We start from the raw sequence: 21,035 nt of genomic DNA, 5'->3' as shown, positions 1-21,035 counted from the left end.
TGTGTGCGTGTGTCCTTGAGAGGCAGAGGTCACTAAACTTTATTTCATTAATAGTCAGCCAGCAAAGTGAACTTAGATGCCAGGTCTCTCTCTCTCTCTCTCTCTCTCTCTCTCTCTCTCTCTCTCTCTCTCTCTCTCTCTCTCTCACTCTCGGCTTTGATTTAGCTGCTATGGCCCATCTCCACCTCCCGAGGTCATTCCATTTTCCAAAGGGAGCCCAAAATGAAGAAGCGACATCTTAACGTGCCAGGAATTGTTCTTCGCTGCAGATTGGCCGCTGACTCATGTCTGATAGCCACCCAAATGTCAAGCCCAATTTGAACTGTTTTCAGCGATTGGATGAAGCGAATGGAAAAGGAGGGATGTTTCACTCAAGAGCCTCTTTTTTTGCACAGAGGTCTCGCAAAAATCGCTGCAATTCAATTCAGAGTCACAATTCCGAGACCCAAGTCTGAAGTTTAACTTGCCTCTCCCACCTTGGGTACCTGTATTTTTATGATGCGTCACAAATGAGGCTGCAACTGGCAAATATTTTTAGAATCGAGTATTTCACTGATTATGATTTTGCATTAAGCGCTAACATGTATTTTTTTTAAATTCATTTATTTCATTGGGACAATGCATATTAATCAACACAAGAATAAACAGTGTAAATGCGCTGGATTTAGCATAAATGCTCATTTTAAACCATAGTCCCAAGGCAGGTTTCTAAAATAGCACGTGAGACACATAACACTTTAAAATAAAAAAATAAAAACCATATAAGTAAGCCATCATAAAACAGACACAAGATAAGCAGTTACAAGACAATAGACCAGGACAGACCAATCACTTACAGCTACAAAATTGTTGGCCAGAAGCCCAATGAAACGGTCTGGAGTCTGGAAACATTGTTTAATGGGTGCATGCTGATATATTTTTAGGCACTGTTTACATTTTTTTTTAAGTGCATAGTTATCACAGTCTCGAATGTGTATTGGCAACTTATTCCATGATTGCGTTCCATTTGACCAAATTTTGTCCGACATCTTCTTATATTGCAATCAACTCTGGTCATGGCCCTACATCTCCGTCCCTGATTATTTCTCCTCTAAATGAATTTATCTAAAGGTGGGGGTGCAAGCACACTTAAAACTTTGTAGGTGAAACAAGCATCCACAAAGACCTGGTAGCTATCCAGATCGAGAGCTGCAGGTCGCCAGCCTCACTGTAGTATCTGTGACAGCTGTTTTGTTGTTGAGAAAACTGAGCTTAATTTCATTGGTCAACAATTTTTTACGATTATTTTTTTTCGACCGGAAAGGAAAGTAAGCCTTTCGAGAGATTTTTGGAGATGGTGCTGATTCCAAATCTGCCCTTAGTTTTTCCTCTGGCACATCAGGTTTTTATAATAATGATAATAGTATAACAACATCCGTGCATTATACGAACTGTAGTAATACCGTTATATTTATGCATTAAGGGTTAGGGTTAGCAACCAGTTGACTTTTAATCCAAAACGTCTTAGCTATGAATTGCAATGCATAATAAAATCCATTTTGATGCTGTGCTGCAACAGAAAGGAAAGGCATGTTTGAAATCAGCATCAAAAATACACAAAGCCAACACAGATGAAAATTTGCTGCTGCTCATTATTTTCTTCATAAAAGCTGAAATTCCGATTTTCACCTCCAAGAAACAGGAGAATGTGTTCAGAATTGATTAGTCCGAGGAAACTATTGCAGCACGTGGAATTAATGGAGTAGGGAGCGGGTGGGAATCCCCATTTTTCCCACTATGCTAGTTCCTAGTAATCCTACTCGAGTTGATGAACACTGGCAGTCCATTCGCTTCGAGACCCTTGAGCAATCCATTTATCTTGCTGCACATTTTGCTGACACTCGAGCTAAAATCAGCTCTTTTCACTGGAGGACCGTCGCTGTCAAACAACGTGCATTTGCTTTGAACTGTCTGTGCCTATGCGGGTTGATCCCTGCGTCCTCTCTTTGAAAAACACACATGCTCTTTTGAACTTTGCCCATTAACGAGGTTGAACGACCTGAATGTGGCAGAACATAAGCTAAAATGCAATCATCAGCAGACCGACCGTCTGAGTAACAGAAAGAATCATTTGAATCGCTAACGGTGTGTCCTCTTTGAGGCTTTTTAAAAATTCTTGTGTAACTCTTCGTTTCAAGGCTTTGTTTGTTTGTGAGCCAGATCAAATGCTCTCATGGGACGTTAGTAGCCTTCGAGCCATTAGTTAGTTGTATTTTTTTCCCCCTCGTCATCTCTTTTATTGACTGACCGTTTTCATTTTTTTTTTGCATTAAGAAGAGCCATATACTATAGATTCCCCAGAGTCCCGTGAAGAGTGTTTGCTACATGAAAGCGATGTTTAAATAACACAAGCCAATTTCTCGATTGGAAAAGAAATTAAATGAGCCCTCTGGGGAATCAAAACGTCTGTTCTCTCAACAACCAATTAATATAAATATACCATGATTTAAATAATGTATCTGCTTATGTTTATGTTCTTTTTAATTGAGATGTTCACAGCATCCTCTTAATGTTCTCAAGGGTAATAATATCCCAGTGGGTTGTTCTTTCAAAACAACCCCCACCCCCACCCCCCGCAGGCACAAAACGAATGAAAGACATACATTTTCTTGTTTGCAACAGTGCTCAAGATGAAATCGTCACATGGTGTTAATAAAAGGACTGCGCAAGAGCAGCATTTCCGTAAACACGCAAAGACTCTGGCCAGACCCAGAAATGGCAATCAATCAATCAATCAATGCACTTTTCCTGGCTATTTTCACAGGCCCACAGCTGTGGCAGAATCAGAAATTTCCAGTTCTTTAAGAAAAAAAAAACACTTTCAGGTGTGGTGGAAAACCTGGAACTTGCTACTCCCTTTAGTGGTATGTAAAAGTTTCACTCGCTAAGTACAGATCGGTTGTGTTTAACTTTTTTTTAATGTTGTCTTGAGAGGGAAGAAATTTCATCTGTGCTGTACATACAGCACATTTGACAATAAAGTTGTATCCAATCCAATCCAATTTCATGCATTTTATCTTTAAGAGTTATTTTACCTTTCAGAACTCTTTTTTAATTTCTCTTTTATGTGCATTACAATTTAATCAGTCTGCAGAGGGTTTTTTCCTTCCCAATTTTAATATTTTAAGAGCAATGTTGATCTCGACAGGTGGGTAGGTAAACTTAGCTGTTTGTGGTTCCACAGTCTTTACTGTGTGTGCATGTACACGAGCACCTGAGTGCATTTTTGAAGTCCAACAACAACAAGTCTTATCACTACAGTATAAAATGTTACTGAATAGAGGGATTTGAAACAAGATGGCAAAAAAAGGTTTAAAAAAACAAAACAAATATTAAGTAGGATAATTGGGTCAAAACTGTTTAAAATGAAAAGCTTTAATCAAAACAAACGACCTTAATCCATTTTTTTTCTGCGACTCTGCTCTTCCATAATTATACTGTTGCCTCTGTTCTCTGTTAATTGTACTTGGGGGCCCTCTAGTGGTCACGTGAACGAGGTGCTTCCTTCGCTTATTCCCGCGTTCCAAGCCTCTGCTTAAAACAGTGGTTCTTAACCTGGTTTCGAAAGAACCCAGGGGTTCGGTGAATCAGTCTCAGGGGTTCGACAGAGCCTCTGCCATGGAGGTTAAGACACACACAACTCAACATGTCAGTTAGTCATGACACGCCCGCTTGGCCATCACTGGCTGGTTCATTTTGTGCACAACTGAAAAAGTTCGGTACCTCTAACAAGGTCAAGAATCATTGACTTAATTCAGGAGGAGTGACTAAGTGTACGAATAAAAGACAAGATGCAGCGTATGTAATTATACCACCGGAAGTGATTTGGCCTCACTTCCTTAGCAACGACCGATTGCAGAGCAACCACTTGGCAACAACACACTCGAGTCCGTCGTGAAAGCGACCCCGGCCAATAACCAACCGTTTTTAGTCCAGATTATTTACATCGCTCGTGTTCATTGAAGTAGCGAGTGGAAAGGCCACTTTATGACCAAACGGTACCTCACAAATCTGCGGAGTTCCAAAAGAATAAAATGAGTAGCTACCCAGCCGAGGAGTCCTCACGAATTTCCAAAAAGTCCCTTTGGGAGGAAGTTTGTGCCGGTAAGATCACACCGCTCTCTCTTTTCTTATCGTGGAATAATGTCTGTGCAGTTGCTATATGTGAAGTAAGATATAAATAACCACTGATGAGAAAAATAAGATGGATGATTGTTTCCTTTTTTTATGACGTGTGTGCGCATGGGTCGATGCATCAAACTAACACTTTAATGGGGAACCTACGAAAGGAGTTTAAAAACAGTGGTTTTCTTCATGTGTGTCTTTGGAGACTTTGAAGCAGGACTGCCGTGTCCTCCATGTCCAGTTGGGACCTGTTCGGAGCCCTCCAAAGACAGCGGCTCCTCACACAACTCTGGCAAGGTAAGAATGTCCATAGCCGAATCATTTTCCTGCCTCTTTTTCTCTGTTGCTTGGACAGATTTCAAATGCAAATGCATTGTACTTCATTCCAAGTCACTATAAAAACAACAAGACTGGATTTTTACTAAGGTTTTATGCGTAGCTACAAGAACGTCTCTCTAATTTTTTATTGTACTTTGGATATTTTCTTTATGCTGTATTAAATTCTACTACAGTATTATTATTTTGCCTACCGCTAGAGGGAGCCTGTGTACCACGTCCACGAATGGACCACGCTTGCTGCCACATTGAGAAATGCGGGGGAAAAACACTCCTGGCTAATTTAGTTCAAGTAAATTAAGCCTGCGCTACTCATTCTAGACAGATTATGTTGACATGGCAACATCTATAGACTGAAATGTAATCCCCTTTACCTAAAAAAAAAAAAAAATGAACATCCACAGACTGGAAGCAGCATAGCCAAGAGAAATGCTAGAAAAAATGAAGAGAATGGACTGTTGGGAATAATCTAATCTAATTTCACGGAACAAATAATACAATTAAAATGAGAAATGTAGCCAGATGCATCTGATTGTGTTCTGGGTGGCAAATCTTGATTTCGCTGACCGTGAAGATTGTGCACTAAGCGCAGGTGTTGCTGGAGGATGACGAGGAGGAGGAGAATGCACTATTGTTGGACCTGGACCCGCTTCTCCACCACCCTGCCCACGCTGGTTTCTCCGTGTTTGGAGTCCATCCTCCTCTAAGCCACAAAAGAAGAGCTCACCCTCCTTTCTGTCCGCAACCGTTTCAGCGTAAGACAACTTTGTCATCTGTTTGCGTAAACCAGCTCAGTATCCTCATTACGATGTGCGATGTACGATACGGTGTGCGTTAGATCCTGTCACGCAGTACATGGAGGAGAAGCTCTTCCCTGTGCTGGTGCCTGCACTTGAGGCTGTACTGAAAGAAGCCGAGAGGCAAGGCGGTCTGCAGGTATGCAGTTTGCATCTGACAATTGGTTTTCTTTGCAAATGTAGAATTGTTTGAGACACTTTTAATTTTCTATTTTCCTCCAATCCATATTCCACCATTTATTATTGTTTAATTTCCACCCCTCTACTTTTCCTGATTATTTTGATTAACAAGAGGCAATTCACAATGGCATCATTGTATGTTATTTTCTATCCATTCATTTGACCTGTTTATTATATGAACGCAATTTAGAATGGCCTCGCCCAACTTCTGTTAAAAAGAATTTTAAAAATTGTTCTAATGCTTTGCCAGCATGCACCCAATGTATTTATGTTGTGTTTCAGAAGAAAGTAATAACGTTCAACCCCATTGACTTCCTGGTGGAGTGGCTCTACAAGTAAGTCTCATGGACTCAGTCATGTCATATTGTTACAAGTCCAAAAATTTCAATCGTGTCCTTCAATAATGAACAGCCGTCTCACCTCGGAACTTTTCGATGGAGTCCAAGATTGGTTGGTTGTTTCCATCTGCTCCTACTCTCTCTCTCTCTTTGCCAGTCACAACCCCCGCAGACAAGGACAGCCCCCGCGACAATTCAACAACATCCCATTTGTCAGAGCCTGGCTCAGCATGCAGTGAGTGCAATTTTCAAAGAACATTTGTCTTGTTGATGATCATCACATAAGGTGAATATTGTTGAACCTGATTACGTAATTTTCACCTACATTGTGTTTTTCCATACAAATCACTTGTTTGTTTGTTTGTTTGTTTTCCCCCTACGTTGTCAGTCCGAGGCCTCCTATCCCGCTCTTCCTGCAGCTGAGTGACGAGCAGGCTGCTTTGATCATCCAATCCTTCTGGAGGGGCTACAAGGTACAAAATCCATTCAAAATGTCCTCTAAGTGTTAAGGGAAAGAGGCTTGGTACAGGTCTCATCGAGACAAACATTCACACCCATGTACAATTTAGAGATGAGAACAAAACATACACAGGGCGAACGTGCAAAATTTTCTCCCAACAATCGAGAGCGTTGAGATTCAAATCCACTTTGCATACCGGTGCATGACCAGCAGGGGGCGCCTTGGCTTTGTGGTTGAATGTAGTTGCATACTGGTCCTGCAGGTACGTCCGTTTGGAGTAAAATATTTTGACGGCCAAATACGCTCAAAGGTATTCCTCAGTGCGTTTCAACGTATTGAAACGTATTTCATTACGTATTCAAAACGTTGAAACGTACTGGCCGGTACGTTCGAATATACTTGTAGGCTACATGCTACAGCGTGGCATTTCTTTAAAAAGCCACAGCATGCATAATAACATCCACATGATATGAAGTGGTTTGATTTGGTGGCGTATATGAAATTGTGTGATATGATGCGGTGACTCGTTCTCACGTCATAGTGCAGTAGTGTCGGTAGTGGCGTTCCGTCAGGGCCAGCAAGGCCTTCTCTGCTGGCCTAAACATTCTCAGAAAAGTACATTTCATAAATGTACTTTTCTGAGTTCTGAGAATAGCATTAATTTATGTTATTTTATTTTCATAAATATGTAAACAAAATTATTCTCTATATTCTTTACGTCATATTATTTCCACTTAGTCGAGTGGCTTTCAATGTTATTTAAAATAACTTATTTATTATGGTAGAGTTTTTAACCAATCATATTTCAGCTAGCTTGTGTTGCCAGGTAAATTAAACTTGCTCCGGGCCTACAGATTAAACAGAGCAGGCCCCTGTGCGCTGTAAGTGAATGGGCACAGGTTGCAATAGCCAATCAGATCACGAGTGACTCGTCTGCATACTAGGGCCAGTTTGAAGGCCTTACGTCGTGACTGGCCGTGCTCGTTCGGTGATTGGATTAGCGCCTTTTCTGTTTACTGTGACTTGTTCAATAAAGATTCTCAAAAAAAAAAAGATTGGATTAGCGCCTGCTTGAGCTATCGCTGCAATTTAACCCAAAATGGCCGAAGGAGAAGACTTTGATCTGGTTGCAGAACTACTTTCCACACAATTTTCAAGACGGACCTTCCACGAAAAGCTGGATATTGTGGAAAGAGGTCGCCCAACTCCTGCGCTAGCTAGCCTGTCCCAGCAAGGAAAAGGTCCGTCATTTTCAGACGAGCAATTATGAACGGTACCCGTGGCTCACAGCCTCTGAGAAACGCTGCAAATTGTACTGCTGGGAATGCCAATTGCTTGCAACGAACCGATTTGGTGTTTGGAGCCACACTGGATTTATTACAAAAGCAGCAAGGAAAAACATCAGAGCATGGCTGGGCACTTACAGGCTACGGTGCGTTTAAAATCGTCTGTGGACACTCGCGTAGATCTGCAGCTCAGTGAACAGGCACTACATTGGTGAGTAAATGAATTATATTTTACATTTCTTCTTGTCGGGCGGCCCGGTAGTCCAGTGGTTAGCACGTGGCTTCACAGTGCAGAGGTACCGGGTTCGAATCCAGCTCCGGCCTCCCTGTGTGGAGTTTGCATGTTCTCCCCGGGCCTGCGTGGGTTTTCTCCGGGTGCTCCGGTTTCCTCCCACATTCCAAAAATATGCATGGCAGGCTGATTGAACACTCTAAATTGTCCCTAGGTGTGAGTGTGAGCGTGGATGGTTGTTCGTCTCTGTGTGCCCTGCGATTGGCTGGCAACCGATTCAGGGTGTCCCCCGCCTACTGCCCGGAGACGGCTGGGATGGGCTCCAGCACCCCCCGCGACCCTAGTGAGGATCAATCGGTACGGAAGATGAATGAATGAATGAATGAATTTCTTCTTGTCATTTTATTTCGTTAGTATTAAATTAATGGTAACAAAATAAAATGACAAAGATACAAAAATGTATCAAATCTGATCACCTGCAATTTATAATGGCGCATTGTAGTCAAATTCGTGCACATAAATTCGTTCAATCTCAGCTGCTCAACATTTTCAGTTATTTGCTGTTGTATCGCCGATTTTCAAAATGCAAATGATCTGTTGTTTACTTTATTTTCAAAGAATAGTTTGTTATTGTTTGCTTGGTGTCTTGTATGAAACTGCGACAGTGCGCAATTTATTGGACAGACTTGTTTAAGATCACACAGCGTAATTTGGGTGGCATTTTATTTAGTATTTTTAAATCATCTTTTTATTTTTGACAATATCTGTAAATTTAGTTTCCTGCTCTTAATTGTGAATGCATACTTGATGGTTTTAAATGCTCCTGAAATTAAGTGCTGCTTGACGAGCCTATGTGACGTCACTGAAGGCCTAAGGTTGAAATGCACGGCCCGCCACTCAGTTGGATTCTGGCTATTGTCTTCCTGTGTTATCAACTAGTGCACAATTTTGTCTCTTTATTCACACGTTGTCTTAGAAGTGAGGAAAAAGTGCGAAATAGTACACTGGCTTTAAGGTGCCAATCAAGGATATCAAAGAATTGTTCAAATGATTAAGGGTACTAGTAGAACCACTAGGGCAGGGCTGCCCAGACTTTTTTGACTGAAGATCTACTTTTCGATCAACCTACCTCCCTCGAGCGACCTGTTACCGCGCATGCGCACGCACACACGTACACACACATGCCATGATGAGCAATAACCTGAAGCTGAGGTATGCGATGCACTTTAGCAGCCTGTTACTGATCGTAGCTCATGCGTACCGTTTTAAAATGCTTCTCTCGGCCCTCCAGATACCCATTCTTTGCCCTTCCCCACGGTGAATTGTACAAAACAAACTCTGAATGAGAATAACAATACCGACAAAAGATATAGCGCAACAGCTCTGATCACAAGCAGCAACTGCAGACTGCTGAGCGCTAACAACTTCCGGATAGACGCCCGTGCACTAGGGCATACCACTAGAATTATTGCGTTTGTCTTCACTGCCACCTGCCACTACTTAGTCAAATTTCTGGATCCGCTAGAACAGCTCCATAGGAGGCCAAAAGTAGTACTAGTAGTGTAACAAACTTTCCTACTAAGACATTCTATTTCATGTGGAGGCCTTGAATGCAGCACTGATAGTCTGCAGGGTTCATTCATTCATCATCTTCCGAGCCACTTGATCCTCACTAGGGTCGCGGGGGGTGCTGGAGCCTATCCCAGCTGTCTTCGGGCAGTAGGCGGGGACACCCTGAATCGGTTGCCAGCCAATCGCAGGGCACACAGAAACGAACAACCATCCGCTCTCACACTCACACCTTGGGACAATTTAGAGTGTTCACTCAGCCTGCCACGCATGTTTTTGGAATGTGGGAGGAAACCGGACCACCCGGAGAAAACCCACGCAGGCCCGGGGAGAACATGCAAGCTGCACACAGGGAGGCCGGAGCTGGGACCGAACCCGGTACCTCTGCACTGTGAAGCCGACGTGCTAACCACTGGACTACCGGGCCGCCAGTCTGCAGGGTTGTCTGTGTGTTTTGGAGTCTTTGGGGACACAAGAGGATCATAACTTATTTAAGATACACAAGATATTTTGGGCATTCACTGACTCAGTGCGTATTTGCGTGTGCGTGCATGTGTGCGTGTGTGATCATGCGCATTGTCACATTGTGCCCCTTTGCAAAAAGCATGTGATCGTTTTTGGATGCAACCAATTACTATATTAACAAACTATCTGAATCTGTCTTGTGGCCACAAAATCAGGGAAATGGGGGTCTGTCCGAAGCTATCAATGCTCTGTTTTGATTGACGCTGTCAAGAAGGTATTAATTATTGAGAGCTGAGCTGTTTCTAAGCTGATGCTTACATAGGAGGTGGGGTTGGGGCGGGGTTGAGGGGGGGGCAAAGGACTAACTTAGTTGCACTCCAGGTCCAGGAATAAACAGGATACGAGTTTAATCAATTATCTGACCGCGCTGGTATCGCAAAGCATCTTTCCCCACTGAAATGTATGGATGAGCCATGAATCCATTCCAGCTTCTCCTCAAAACCCAACTCCCCAAAATTTGTGTCTTAAGAAGGAAAATAGAATTCTATTATAGTGTCCTCATAAAACATACTGTAATACTATCATTAAACAGAATGTCAATAAACAATTTGTGCGTTGTGATGAATTCATTGTAGCTCATTCTGGTATGTGCGACTTGGCCACCTGAGGGCAGTATAATGCAGTCATGCAGACCTAAACGGAGAAAATAGTTTCACAACTGTGACAAAGGTAGAAAAAAATTATTTAAAAATATATGCTCTCCAATTATCATTATATTGTCTTTCTACAAGCCTTAATGCACTGTGTGTGTTCAAATGTTGAAACAATGTCGCGATCGATGTTATCCGTCTGTTGTGTTTTGCATTGTGCATTGGTAATAAACGAGCGAAGGCAACGTGTTGTTTGAAATACAAAACCGTAACCGAATAGTTAATTATCTTATTTATTTATTAATTTCTTTTATGTTGTTATATTGTTTAACAGCATTCTTCAACTGCTGCTTGCTGTGCATAGAGTTCACTGCCACCATACAGTGTTATCTAAAATATTTGCTTACAAGTTAACGCAAAACAACACCAACAACAAAAATTGGTATCTCCAAAACCTTATAAGCTGAGTCACTCATATATCTCAAGACACTATTGAATGACAGTGCTCACAGACACATATTCTTTATCCTCTGCAATGAATAACCAATATTATTGTAGTTTGCAGAGGAGTAACTAGTGACCATCTGCATTTACTGTCTACCCATATGGGTGTATTTAACAGACCCCAACTGGCTAAGACGCACACTCCAGAAGGAGCAGCACAATGTCCAATGAAGTAATCCACAATCAAACCTATTCTAATCCAATCATCTTCCGAACCGCTTTATCCTCACAAGGGTCACAAGGGGGTGCTGGGGCCTATTGCAGCCGTTTTCGGGCAGTAGGCGGGGGACAACATGAACCGGTTGCCACCCAATCGCACGGCACACAGAGTCAAACAACCTTCCAATTTAGAGTGTTCAATCAGGCTGCTATGCATGTTTTTGGAATGTGGGAGGAAATCGGAGTACCCAGAGAAAACCCACGAAGGCACAGGGAGAACATGCAAACTCCACACAGGAAGGCCGGAGCCGAGATCGAACCCACGACCTCTGCACTGTGAGGTCGACACGCTAAACACTGGATCACCGGGCCACCCTCATATCTATTGAACGTGAAATATTTTTGCCTCAGACACCATCTTTGGTAATGCTCTTGTACCGGCTCCCATCCCATAGTGCAATTGTGCCTAACTTGTGTCCCGGGGGGGTGTAAAAGTGCCTCAATGAACATTTTGCAGACGGAAATATGTTCACAAATTCCTGATTGTATCACTCCTCTATTTTTAACAGTAAATATTTTTTGACAGAATGAGGATTATCGTCCCCCCCCTTTCCGTGTGCACACACACGCTCACGCGCACTATTACACTCTCTCGTCTGTTATATAAGCCGTGTGACGCAGCTTTGACTGCAGTGTGTGTGTGCGTGCGCGTGCATGCGTGCATCTGCAGCAAAATATTGCACAGAGTGTATACGAGTAGAAAACACGCTCACGCTTAATGCGATTGTCTGTTGTCCCCGCGACTGTCAAACTCTACCCAGGGTTGCGGGGAGCGCAAAGTATTACGTAATCGTTTTACACTGTGTGCCTTAACACCGCTCGCTAATCCATTCATCCATCCATGCATGCCTGCGACTGTAATGCACACACACATATGTATACACACACACACAAACAAACACAGGCACACACTTTCCGCTGATGGCTCAGAGCTTTCAGGCTCGGGGGGGACAGTCAGCTGAGTCCGACTTGTCACTGCAGTAAACAGGCATCACACAGTACGGCCTCCATTGCGTCGAGCACACATGACGTACAGTCAGTGTCATGATGGTAACTTTCAAGCTATTCGTTCCAAATTTGTTCCTACCCACCCGAGGGATTCTAACAGGAGTAATGGCCGCAGACCGGAAACATGCAGGCAGGGTGAGGGAAAAAATAGAAAAAGAAGTTGTCAGCAAAGAAATTATGTAAAGCCTTTAATAATGCAATGGATCTGGGAGAAAGCAGTCGGGGTTGAGCTCTCGGCTTCCCGAAGCATTTCACGTGGGGCACCGAGTCACGTGGCTGTCGTTGCTTTTTGCAATGAGAAGCGAAACGTAATCATAGATATGTTGAAAATGTGGGCGGTTTGTTTTTCTGCCAACAGACTGCCTAAACGTTAAGGGGTGTTGGGTTTGTTTGTGAGTGAACACGGATATAAACAAATAGATGAGATGACGCACTGAGCAAATGCTGCGTTAGCGTTCGCCAAACAAGCTCCTGTAAGCATTATTTGATTTTTAAGCCCCATACATGTATTTAATAATAAATAGATCAGTGCAGTAAAATAAACGTTACAACTCATGTGGCTCAAGTTTGAGTCCCCCTAGAGAAGAAAATTCCCCCTGGAAGACTTTTAAACACCCTTTCAAGTCAATTCATAGATTTGTTACTGCGTATGTAATACAAGCAAGAGCCAGGAGTGAGTACAGATTTGTTTGATTATTTTTTTGAAGTCTTGACTTGACATCCAGCATATGTTCATGGGCTTCATGCTTTCTTTAGAGCGCCTTGTTGTTGTGGTGAGCCAGTGGTATATATTGCAGCCACCGGATGCTTTAGGTGGGTATGTTTTACCGGCTCGAAAAGTGCTTATCTGTAGGCAGAAAAAAGATGCTCGACAAAGTGGCTTCTAATTTCTTCAGGACGTGGAAGGGGTATTTTCATTGACAGATGAATGGGGCGTGGCTTCTGCGCATTCAGCGTACACGGGCATTTTTTGAGGGCAGAGAAAATGGCTCCATTATTTTTCTTCTCACAATTTGAAGCAGCATTTTACATAATAAAAAAAATGTTTGACATTACCCTTCTCTATTGTGGGTCAAATTTCAAAGGGATTTGGAATTTCACTCTACATGGACTTTAAAATTCCACATTCATTCACTGGGTGAGATAAATTGTTGGAGTGTGCTCATTGTGCGACATTTACAGTGACACTCCTCTACAACGAAATCATGTTTGCAGCAAAAAAAAAATTCACAACAGGGGGTTTTTCACTGTAGCAAATTTGAATTCAGATGTAAACACACACACACACAAACGAATGTGTACACACACCAACACAAACGTATGTGTACTCTTTATTCCAATAGTGCATAAGTATAAGCATACACTTATTTGACACTTCATATCGTCAGTGTAGAAAAAAAAATTATGATCACCATTCACTTTCACTTACCTTAATTTCTTGAATAGTGTCTTATTTTGCTTCGTCATCATTTTGATCACTTTTACCCTCTCTTCCAGCGTCAGAGCTCTTGTCTTAGCTGCTTGACATTCAAAGGTCCGTTTAGTAGCCATTTTAGCAATGCAATGTTCTTGCTGCGTCTGAAATGAACAATAACAAATACTTCCTGGACTACTGCGCATGTGTAAACCAGTGTGGTGGTTGCTGTTGTCGTTTCCCAACGAAGCAGCAGAGGTCGCTGTTGGATTAGACTTTGTTGTAATGAATGTCATTGCAAGGCAAGAGCAGAAAAAAATCAACAGGGGGGTTTTCGTTGTATGGGGGCAGGAAAGTGGGAATTGTGTTTTTTCACACTAGAGGGTATTTTCGCCCATGTAGGTTTCGTTGTAGAGGAGTTTCACTGTCAAAAAAGTGGGCCGCCGTGAGTCGTGATTCCACTTGACATAAGAAGAGATGAGAGTGACACACACGCACACACACACACACACACACACACACACACACACACACACACACACATACACACTCTGGCGATCACCCAGTTTGCTGTGGAGTCAACAGCAGAAGTAGGTCTGCGTTTCCGGCTGAATGAATCACTTGCCATCGTACGTGAATCGTTTGAATAGACGGCCCACGTGCAGACACGTTCATGCAGGAAATCCGCTAAATGCATGCATGGACCCCCTGAAGCCTCTGCATTTCAATACACATAGTTGGTAGAAATTTGTGACGTTGACATGGTGAATGAAGGGGTGAGGGGGACCCTAATGAGATTATTTTTCAAAATTGTTCAGACTTTGTCTGTACTGGCTGATAAAAGTCAAGCAATTGCTTTTTTTGTCTCCAGGAAAAAGGTCGCACGCGTCTCACTTGGATGCCGACAGTGTGTGTCAGCCAAAAGTTAACCGCTGTCCGGCTGACTGTGTTGAGTGAAGGCATCGACGCAGGTCGGCAGATTTGAACGGAGTCCCAGGGAGCTTTGCGCCAAACAAAAGGCTGCGAGAGTCGCACTTCGGTGGCTTTTGAAGTCGGAATGCGCTCCCTGCATGTGACTCGTCGCACCGGATTCTTTTCTCTCGGTGCCTGTGCTGTTGTTTTTTTTGTAATCCCCATCGGCCTACAGAAGCAGCCTGCGAAGAATAACTGAAGTGGTAGACACTCCAAAGCCAAACAAGATTCTTTCTGGGACAGTTATCCCATTGGGTTAATATGAATTAATTTGCCTCCGATTTAAACTGTCACCAATGTCATTTAATTAACTATACAGGCCATTTTTAAATAACATTTCAGCATTCCTCACTGTGTTAAGACTAGAAATAGAATTTATCACTGTGGAATCAAACTGTAATAGAACCATTTAACGGTACATTGGTGTTTTATGACCCATTTGGTCATAAAACATTTGTAAATGGTCATAAAACACCTGTCAGCTTGCATTATAAGGAAACATTTTGAGCGTTGTGGTGGTTTGATGCTGTACGAGGGCAACCTACTGTTGTATCTAGCAATGTTTCCATTGAAAGAGGAGTTTATTGAAGTATTTAATTTTTTATGAGCTTGTATCTATGAACATTTGGGATTATAAAGGTCCTTTTATGGGAAATAAAAGTGGAGTTCAATCCATTGATTTCTGGTCAGTGCAAGCATGCAGTGCATTTCGGTAACCAACTTTAAATGAACATACTTTCACCAAATATTACCCAATTTACGTAATCGATACAGTACATCAATGGAAAGCATTTTTGATGCTCCTCAGAAAAATAAAAATATGGATGTTCTTTTTAATTAGTCTCAAGTCATCTATCTATCTATCTATCTATCTATCTATCTATCTATCTATCTATCTATCTATCTATCTATCTATCTATCTATCTATCTATCTATCTATCTATCTATCTATCTATCTATCCATCCATCCATCCATCCATCCATCCATCCATCCATCCATCCATCCATCCATCCATCCATCCATCCATCTATCCATCTATCCATCTATCCATCTATCCATCTATCTATCTATCTATCTATCTATCTATCTATCTATCTATCTATCTATCTATCTATCTATCTAAAATATGTTGGTGATGATGGGATGCGTTTGTGTTTTATGTAGGTCAGGGCGCAGCCTCATGTGCAGGAGCTGCGCCAGTGGCAAATGAACCTGAGGGTGACCCGGGACAGTCCAAAGGCCGTCTCGGAATTCTGGGCTCGGATAGAGAAACGAGGTGAGAGGAAACGCATTGAGCACGTTAACTCATGGCCAGCGTTCCCTAAAGAGGACAAGCTCCTCGGAAACCCGCTAGAGTAGATGGGAGCCTGGCCTCGTCCGCCTCGTCCAGCGCATTCTCAGCTCGACGCGGCTCGCCAGCCGGAAGGATCCAAAGGATGAGCGTGCGTGGAGGAGATGGCGTTGCCAATGAGGGCAGAGATGAAGGGAGGGAAAGAAAGGAGCAGAAAGACGACAAGCCAAGAAGAGAGGAAATGTCTGCAGGGCTCGGCATGTTTTTGGGTCTGCAATTGAGAGACGGAACTAGAGTGGGGGCTGGGTACATGCAGGAGAACAAGAAGTGTGTGTATGTCTGTGTGTGTTTGCGTGCGTGTGTGTGCGCATGTGAGAGAGAGAGAGAGTTTATGTCTTTATATCTTTGTGCGGACAGCCTTGGACATTCCACCCTCTCTAACTCCAAACAGAGCCAAAAATAACCCAAATTATGTCAAATAATTGCGTAAAATGATTAAGCCACTAAACAACCCATCTTTTCTGGATTTGTTTTTTATTTCGATAATTATCTATTTTTCTCTCTGCCCATCTATCCATTAATCCATCCTTTCAAAGGAACAGCTCCTGTTCCAAAGCATACCACATCTTTTCTCCGTGCTCTCCCGCTCTCCGCTCTCACTCTTCATTCATCCCCCTCGTGCTGAAAGGAACCGCTCGTGATCGAAAGCATCGCACATCATTGACATCTACCCACCAACCTAACCCCACCCGCCCCTCACTTTGCTTCTTCCGCGAGGGCATCACCAAAACAAGCCCAAGAAAAAGCCAACCGACATCTCCTTGAGATGCTGGCTAAGCAGCGTGTTTTCCAACAGGGCACACGTAGTCCGCGCCTGTAATCGCTGCCAGTTTCGGCTCATGCACATTCCTCGTTGCAGCATGGCTGCTGACCTGACATTCTATCTAACAGGGGGTGAGGGAGGGGGGGCTTCAGAGTGAGTGAGTGAGGGTCTGCTGCCCCCCCCCCCCACACACACACACGCACGCACACACTTCTTCCCTTCCCCTCCCCTCCCCGACTGCATGCTCTCTCACCAACAGATGCCGTTGCACATTTCACAGCACGGTATCCGCATCAGTCAGGCGGAAAAACAATAAGCCCCATGAGCGACCCGCACAGGCACACTCGCTGATACTTTGAGGGCACGAGGTGAAGGAACCGAGGACAGGTGCGGCTCACGAATCGCATAAAGCCTCCCTTCGCTCTGACGTGTTGGATTTGTGGTATTTATGGTACTCGACTGATGTAGAGTCTCGAAGAGGTTTTGAAAGAAAACGCTTAAGTCACAAACATTGATCATGGAAAGTACAAGGGAGTATTAGTGCCACACATCTAGAATGTGCGCGAACATGAAGCCATGTTACATTGCTGTTTTTCTGTGGTTGAAATAGTCCATGCAACCACCAACAAACCACTTTCATAGTAAACACATCCGGTATAGTATAACCAGCATACTCGCCTAAGTAACCATGTATGAAGTCATTTAACTCACCTTTTGACCTTTACACTTAAAACATACAGTAATAGATACGGTACGACACAGTAACAGATACAGAACCAACTCAAGTGCCTCATTTCTCGAATTGAGAAATCTTTTTGTGCAGTCACCCACCGGCGAGTAACTTGTACCTCTGCTTGGTCCACAGTTGGCACAACCATGACTGAGACCACAGAAAGGACAGAGTCGGAGAATTCCGACCCGTGCCTCAATGTGATATCCATCACTCCGCTGAGCATGTCTTTCCCCACCCCCCGGATCACCCCGGATGGCGGCGAGCGACCGATGCCCAGCCTGCCCAGCGTGGAAGAGTTGGATTGCGCCGAATCTGCACTCAGGTCCAGGTCCTCATCAACACCAACACTGTCACCAACTTGAGAGAGAGGAGTGAAGGGGGGGGGGGGGGGGTAGAGAGAGATATTCTAAATCCAAAGTAAAAACTACCGAGTTTTCCCCTTTCCCTAAGAGTTATGGCACAACAACTCAGGGCCGCTACACTATGCCAACATACCTGCTCACAATGTCCTGAGCATCTGACAGTTCCTAGCGTAGAAGGAGACATGAAGGATCAAGGTGGATATGATGACTAAGAATGCTTCCAGGAGTCCAGGAGTGCCGAGAAGGCTGCAAAATTGTCCTCGAGTATACACTCGAAGGGATTACTTAGAAGGCATATTTTGTCGTGACACCATTCCTGAAACCTTTCTGACACAAATCTTTGATTTGCATTGGGACAAAAATGAGTCTCAAACTGCTTCACATACTTAATTCATTCATTCGTTGACTATAGAATCACATTATTTTATTTTTTGTCTCCTCTTATGGATCAGTCCAAGTATCAGTATAAGACTTTCAAAAAGTATAGAGAGTGTCCAATTTCTTTCATTTAGAATTTTTACCCAAAAGTCCAATATCCTGAACTTTTTGAGAGTGCCATATGTTTTCAAATACAAATGTGGCCAAATGTGTTTCTTGGGAAAGATGGAGATGATGTGTTGGCTACGTTGAATGACGATTGTCGGTGCGCGGCTAAAAAAAAAGTTTGTGGAAAATTCTTGTAGAGTTGTTGACACAGCCATTAATAAATTGTACGTGGATGCCACACTGACTCGAAACATCCGTCACACGGGCCATTTTAATGCTTCTACACAATCAAATGGAGCAAAGCGGGGATCTATCCGATCGTGTGATTGCTTCCATTGCCTTCGTATTTGCTGTCACGTATTTGGCCGTCATGTGTCACCATACTGTTGGTGTGGCAACTGTCACGTATTTTAATGAGGGGAAAAAAATCCTAAATGTTCCACTGAGGCCAGGAAGTGAGAGCAGAGGAAAAGGGGAGATTCCATTGTGCAGAGCTGCAACTTCTGGCCGGTTTATCAGGAAACCATCCCCATTCGGACGCAGGTGATGGAAAGCAACTTTTTTTTCCTTCCCAACGTCACTGATGGTGGCTATTTGACCACCACGCATGGAAAAATATAAATGTTATGGTATACAGATTTTGCTCTATGATTTAGTCCAATAACGAGGGTAAGAATAATAATAAAAAAGAAATATGAAAATGTATGTATTTGTACTTACTCACTGTCTTTTAAGATCCAAATACATATTTTTGAAAAATCTGCCCTTAGAATTCCAGCGATGCTCAGTTTTGAGTGACAACACATGGACAAGATAAATTGTTTGTGAAATAATTAATTGAATGCACATATAAAATACTTGAATATTCCAAATTATAAACCCCCCAAATATTTTTGTGGGACTGTATCTAAAGATAAATAACACTGGTCAACTACAAATTTGAATCAGATATGACATTGTGTCCCTTCACGTATTTTTGACGCTGCTTTCAAAAAAACATTTTGGAGATCTTTGCATTTCTCCATTAAAATTCATCTTAACGTTTATTTCTGTCTCTGATTTAAAAAAAAAACATGTAAAAGTGTGTTGAGCAGTCTAATTACATAAATGTATCAAATATTTTTTTTTAATTACATTTTTATTATCTTATTTTTTCAAATACTAGCATGTGGTCATAGTTAATTAATACTCTTTTATTATGGTCCTAAGTGCTTTTTTTTAATGTATTGAATTACAGTCCTACTGTTTTTCACTGAACTGTTTTTATGTTAACCAGCTGTTACTAAAGTGGACAGCTTATCATGTTATCAGGTCCATTAACTACTTGTAACATAACCTTTAGTTGGGTCTCCTTAGGTTGTTTACCAATTATTTTTTTTCCCCAGCAAAATCTGAACATTTCTCCCAATTTTTGTCCACGGTGTGAACCATCCCGGGCTTTTCCCCATCCCTCCACGAAGCACAAAATAGCAATTTAATGTCGCGTGGCCTCGTGATGGCCTCCGACTGGCCAAGCGGGACCAAGAAGGTGATGGATCTCCCTCGCCAGTCGCTTAAGAGCATGGGAGACAGCTGCTACACTTGTTGGGCCACATGATGAAATGATCCATTTCATTTGGAGGACATGTGAGAGTGTGCAGTCAGACACCGGGCCAGACTGAAACTGGATCGCAGCACTTGGTTGGCAAGCTGTGCCGGTCAAAGTCTTGGGCTCCATTAAGTTTATCTAGTCATGCTATCAGCACATATCACAGTCCCATCAAATCTTCGCCACATAGTTAAGGACAATCTTGAATACAACATGCGCCACGCTGTCATGTCATTCATCCGATAGACACGACTTGCTGCTCTTTTGGTTAGCAACAGAGTTTGAATGGGCTTCGCACGTCACTATTTCATGTCCGTGGGCACACAATAGCATTGAAACTTTTCGCTTCCTGCAATGTTTCTTTTTTTTCCATCCCTCCCGGACAGAGAGAGAAACATTTTTTCCCCACTTTTTTTGCCTTTTCTCTTGTAGCTGATACATCCGGCCTCTATTTGACGAAAACATAGCATGTACAGCACAGGTGTCAAACTCAAGGCCCGGGGGCCAGATCCGGCCCGCCAGATCATTTTATGTGGCCCGCGAAAGTAAATCATGTGTGTCAACTTGCTAAAATCTGTACCGAAATATCAATTTGTCAGGTGTGATACAGAACATTGAGATTTTGCATTAATTTTGTGACCCTGTTTATACCCACTTGAACAATAATTGAACACACTATTATAATTGACTTGATTTAATAAAATTAGTAATCTATTAATCTATTGTGTACAAGTGATACTTTTGTGGTTTCACTGTCATAACGACCCTCCGAGGGAAGATGTAACTCCAAATTGGCCCTCGACTAAAATGAGTTTGACACCCCTGATGGCTTGGAATCAAATAATAGTTCACCTACATGGCAAGTGTTTCACGATTGAATCCTAAAATTGTAATTGTATGGACCTCTAATCATTTCAATTCAAAGGCAACATATAATTATTGCGTGTACTGTCAGCAGCACAAAATCACAATCTTTATCATTGAACAGTACAAGTGTGTGGTTAAATTAAACATTTTTTTGTTTTAATACTGAGAACATTATCATGTGTATGTAAACTGTTTTAAAAAATCACATCCAATCAAATGTACCTAAACATGACACTTTATTGAACTTTTTTTTTTCCTGAATGAGTTACAGAAAGAGTTATGTGTGTTTT

The 21,035-nt window shown here is 42.5% G+C and overlaps 1 protein-coding gene across 2 annotated transcripts; it reads left to right on the top strand.

The window, feature by feature from the left end:
• Positions 1–2,761: 2,761 nt before the first annotated feature.
• On the top strand, positions 2,762–17,842 carry iqck (IQ motif containing K). Of its 2 annotated transcripts, none has more exons than XM_052049555.1 (9): positions 2,762–2,903; positions 4,370–4,461; positions 5,093–5,255; positions 5,339–5,436; positions 5,760–5,812; positions 5,973–6,050; positions 6,204–6,288; positions 15,760–15,871; positions 17,575–17,842. In XM_052049555.1, the coding sequence occupies exons 1-9, from the start codon at positions 2,777–2,779 to the stop codon at positions 17,802–17,804; spliced, it is 1,038 nt and encodes a 345-aa protein (XP_051905515.1). In that variant the 5' UTR covers positions 2,762–2,776; the 3' UTR covers positions 17,805–17,842. The 2 variants fall into 2 exon arrangements, with proteins under 2 accessions (XP_051905515.1, XP_051905516.1); XM_052049556.1 differs by lacking the exon at positions 2,762–2,903 and adding an exon at positions 3,847–4,143 and having other exon boundaries at positions 17,575–17,840.
• The last annotated feature ends 3,193 nt before the right edge of the window (positions 17,843–21,035 follow it).

The sequence above is a fragment of the Hippocampus zosterae genome, chromosome 17 (assembly GCF_025434085.1).
Source record: "Hippocampus zosterae strain Florida chromosome 17, ASM2543408v3, whole genome shotgun sequence".
Lineage (NCBI taxonomy): Eukaryota > Metazoa > Chordata > Actinopteri > Syngnathiformes > Syngnathidae > Hippocampus > Hippocampus zosterae.
Note: the sequence above shows the minus strand (reverse complement) of the source record. Positions and strands in the feature narration are given on the sequence as shown.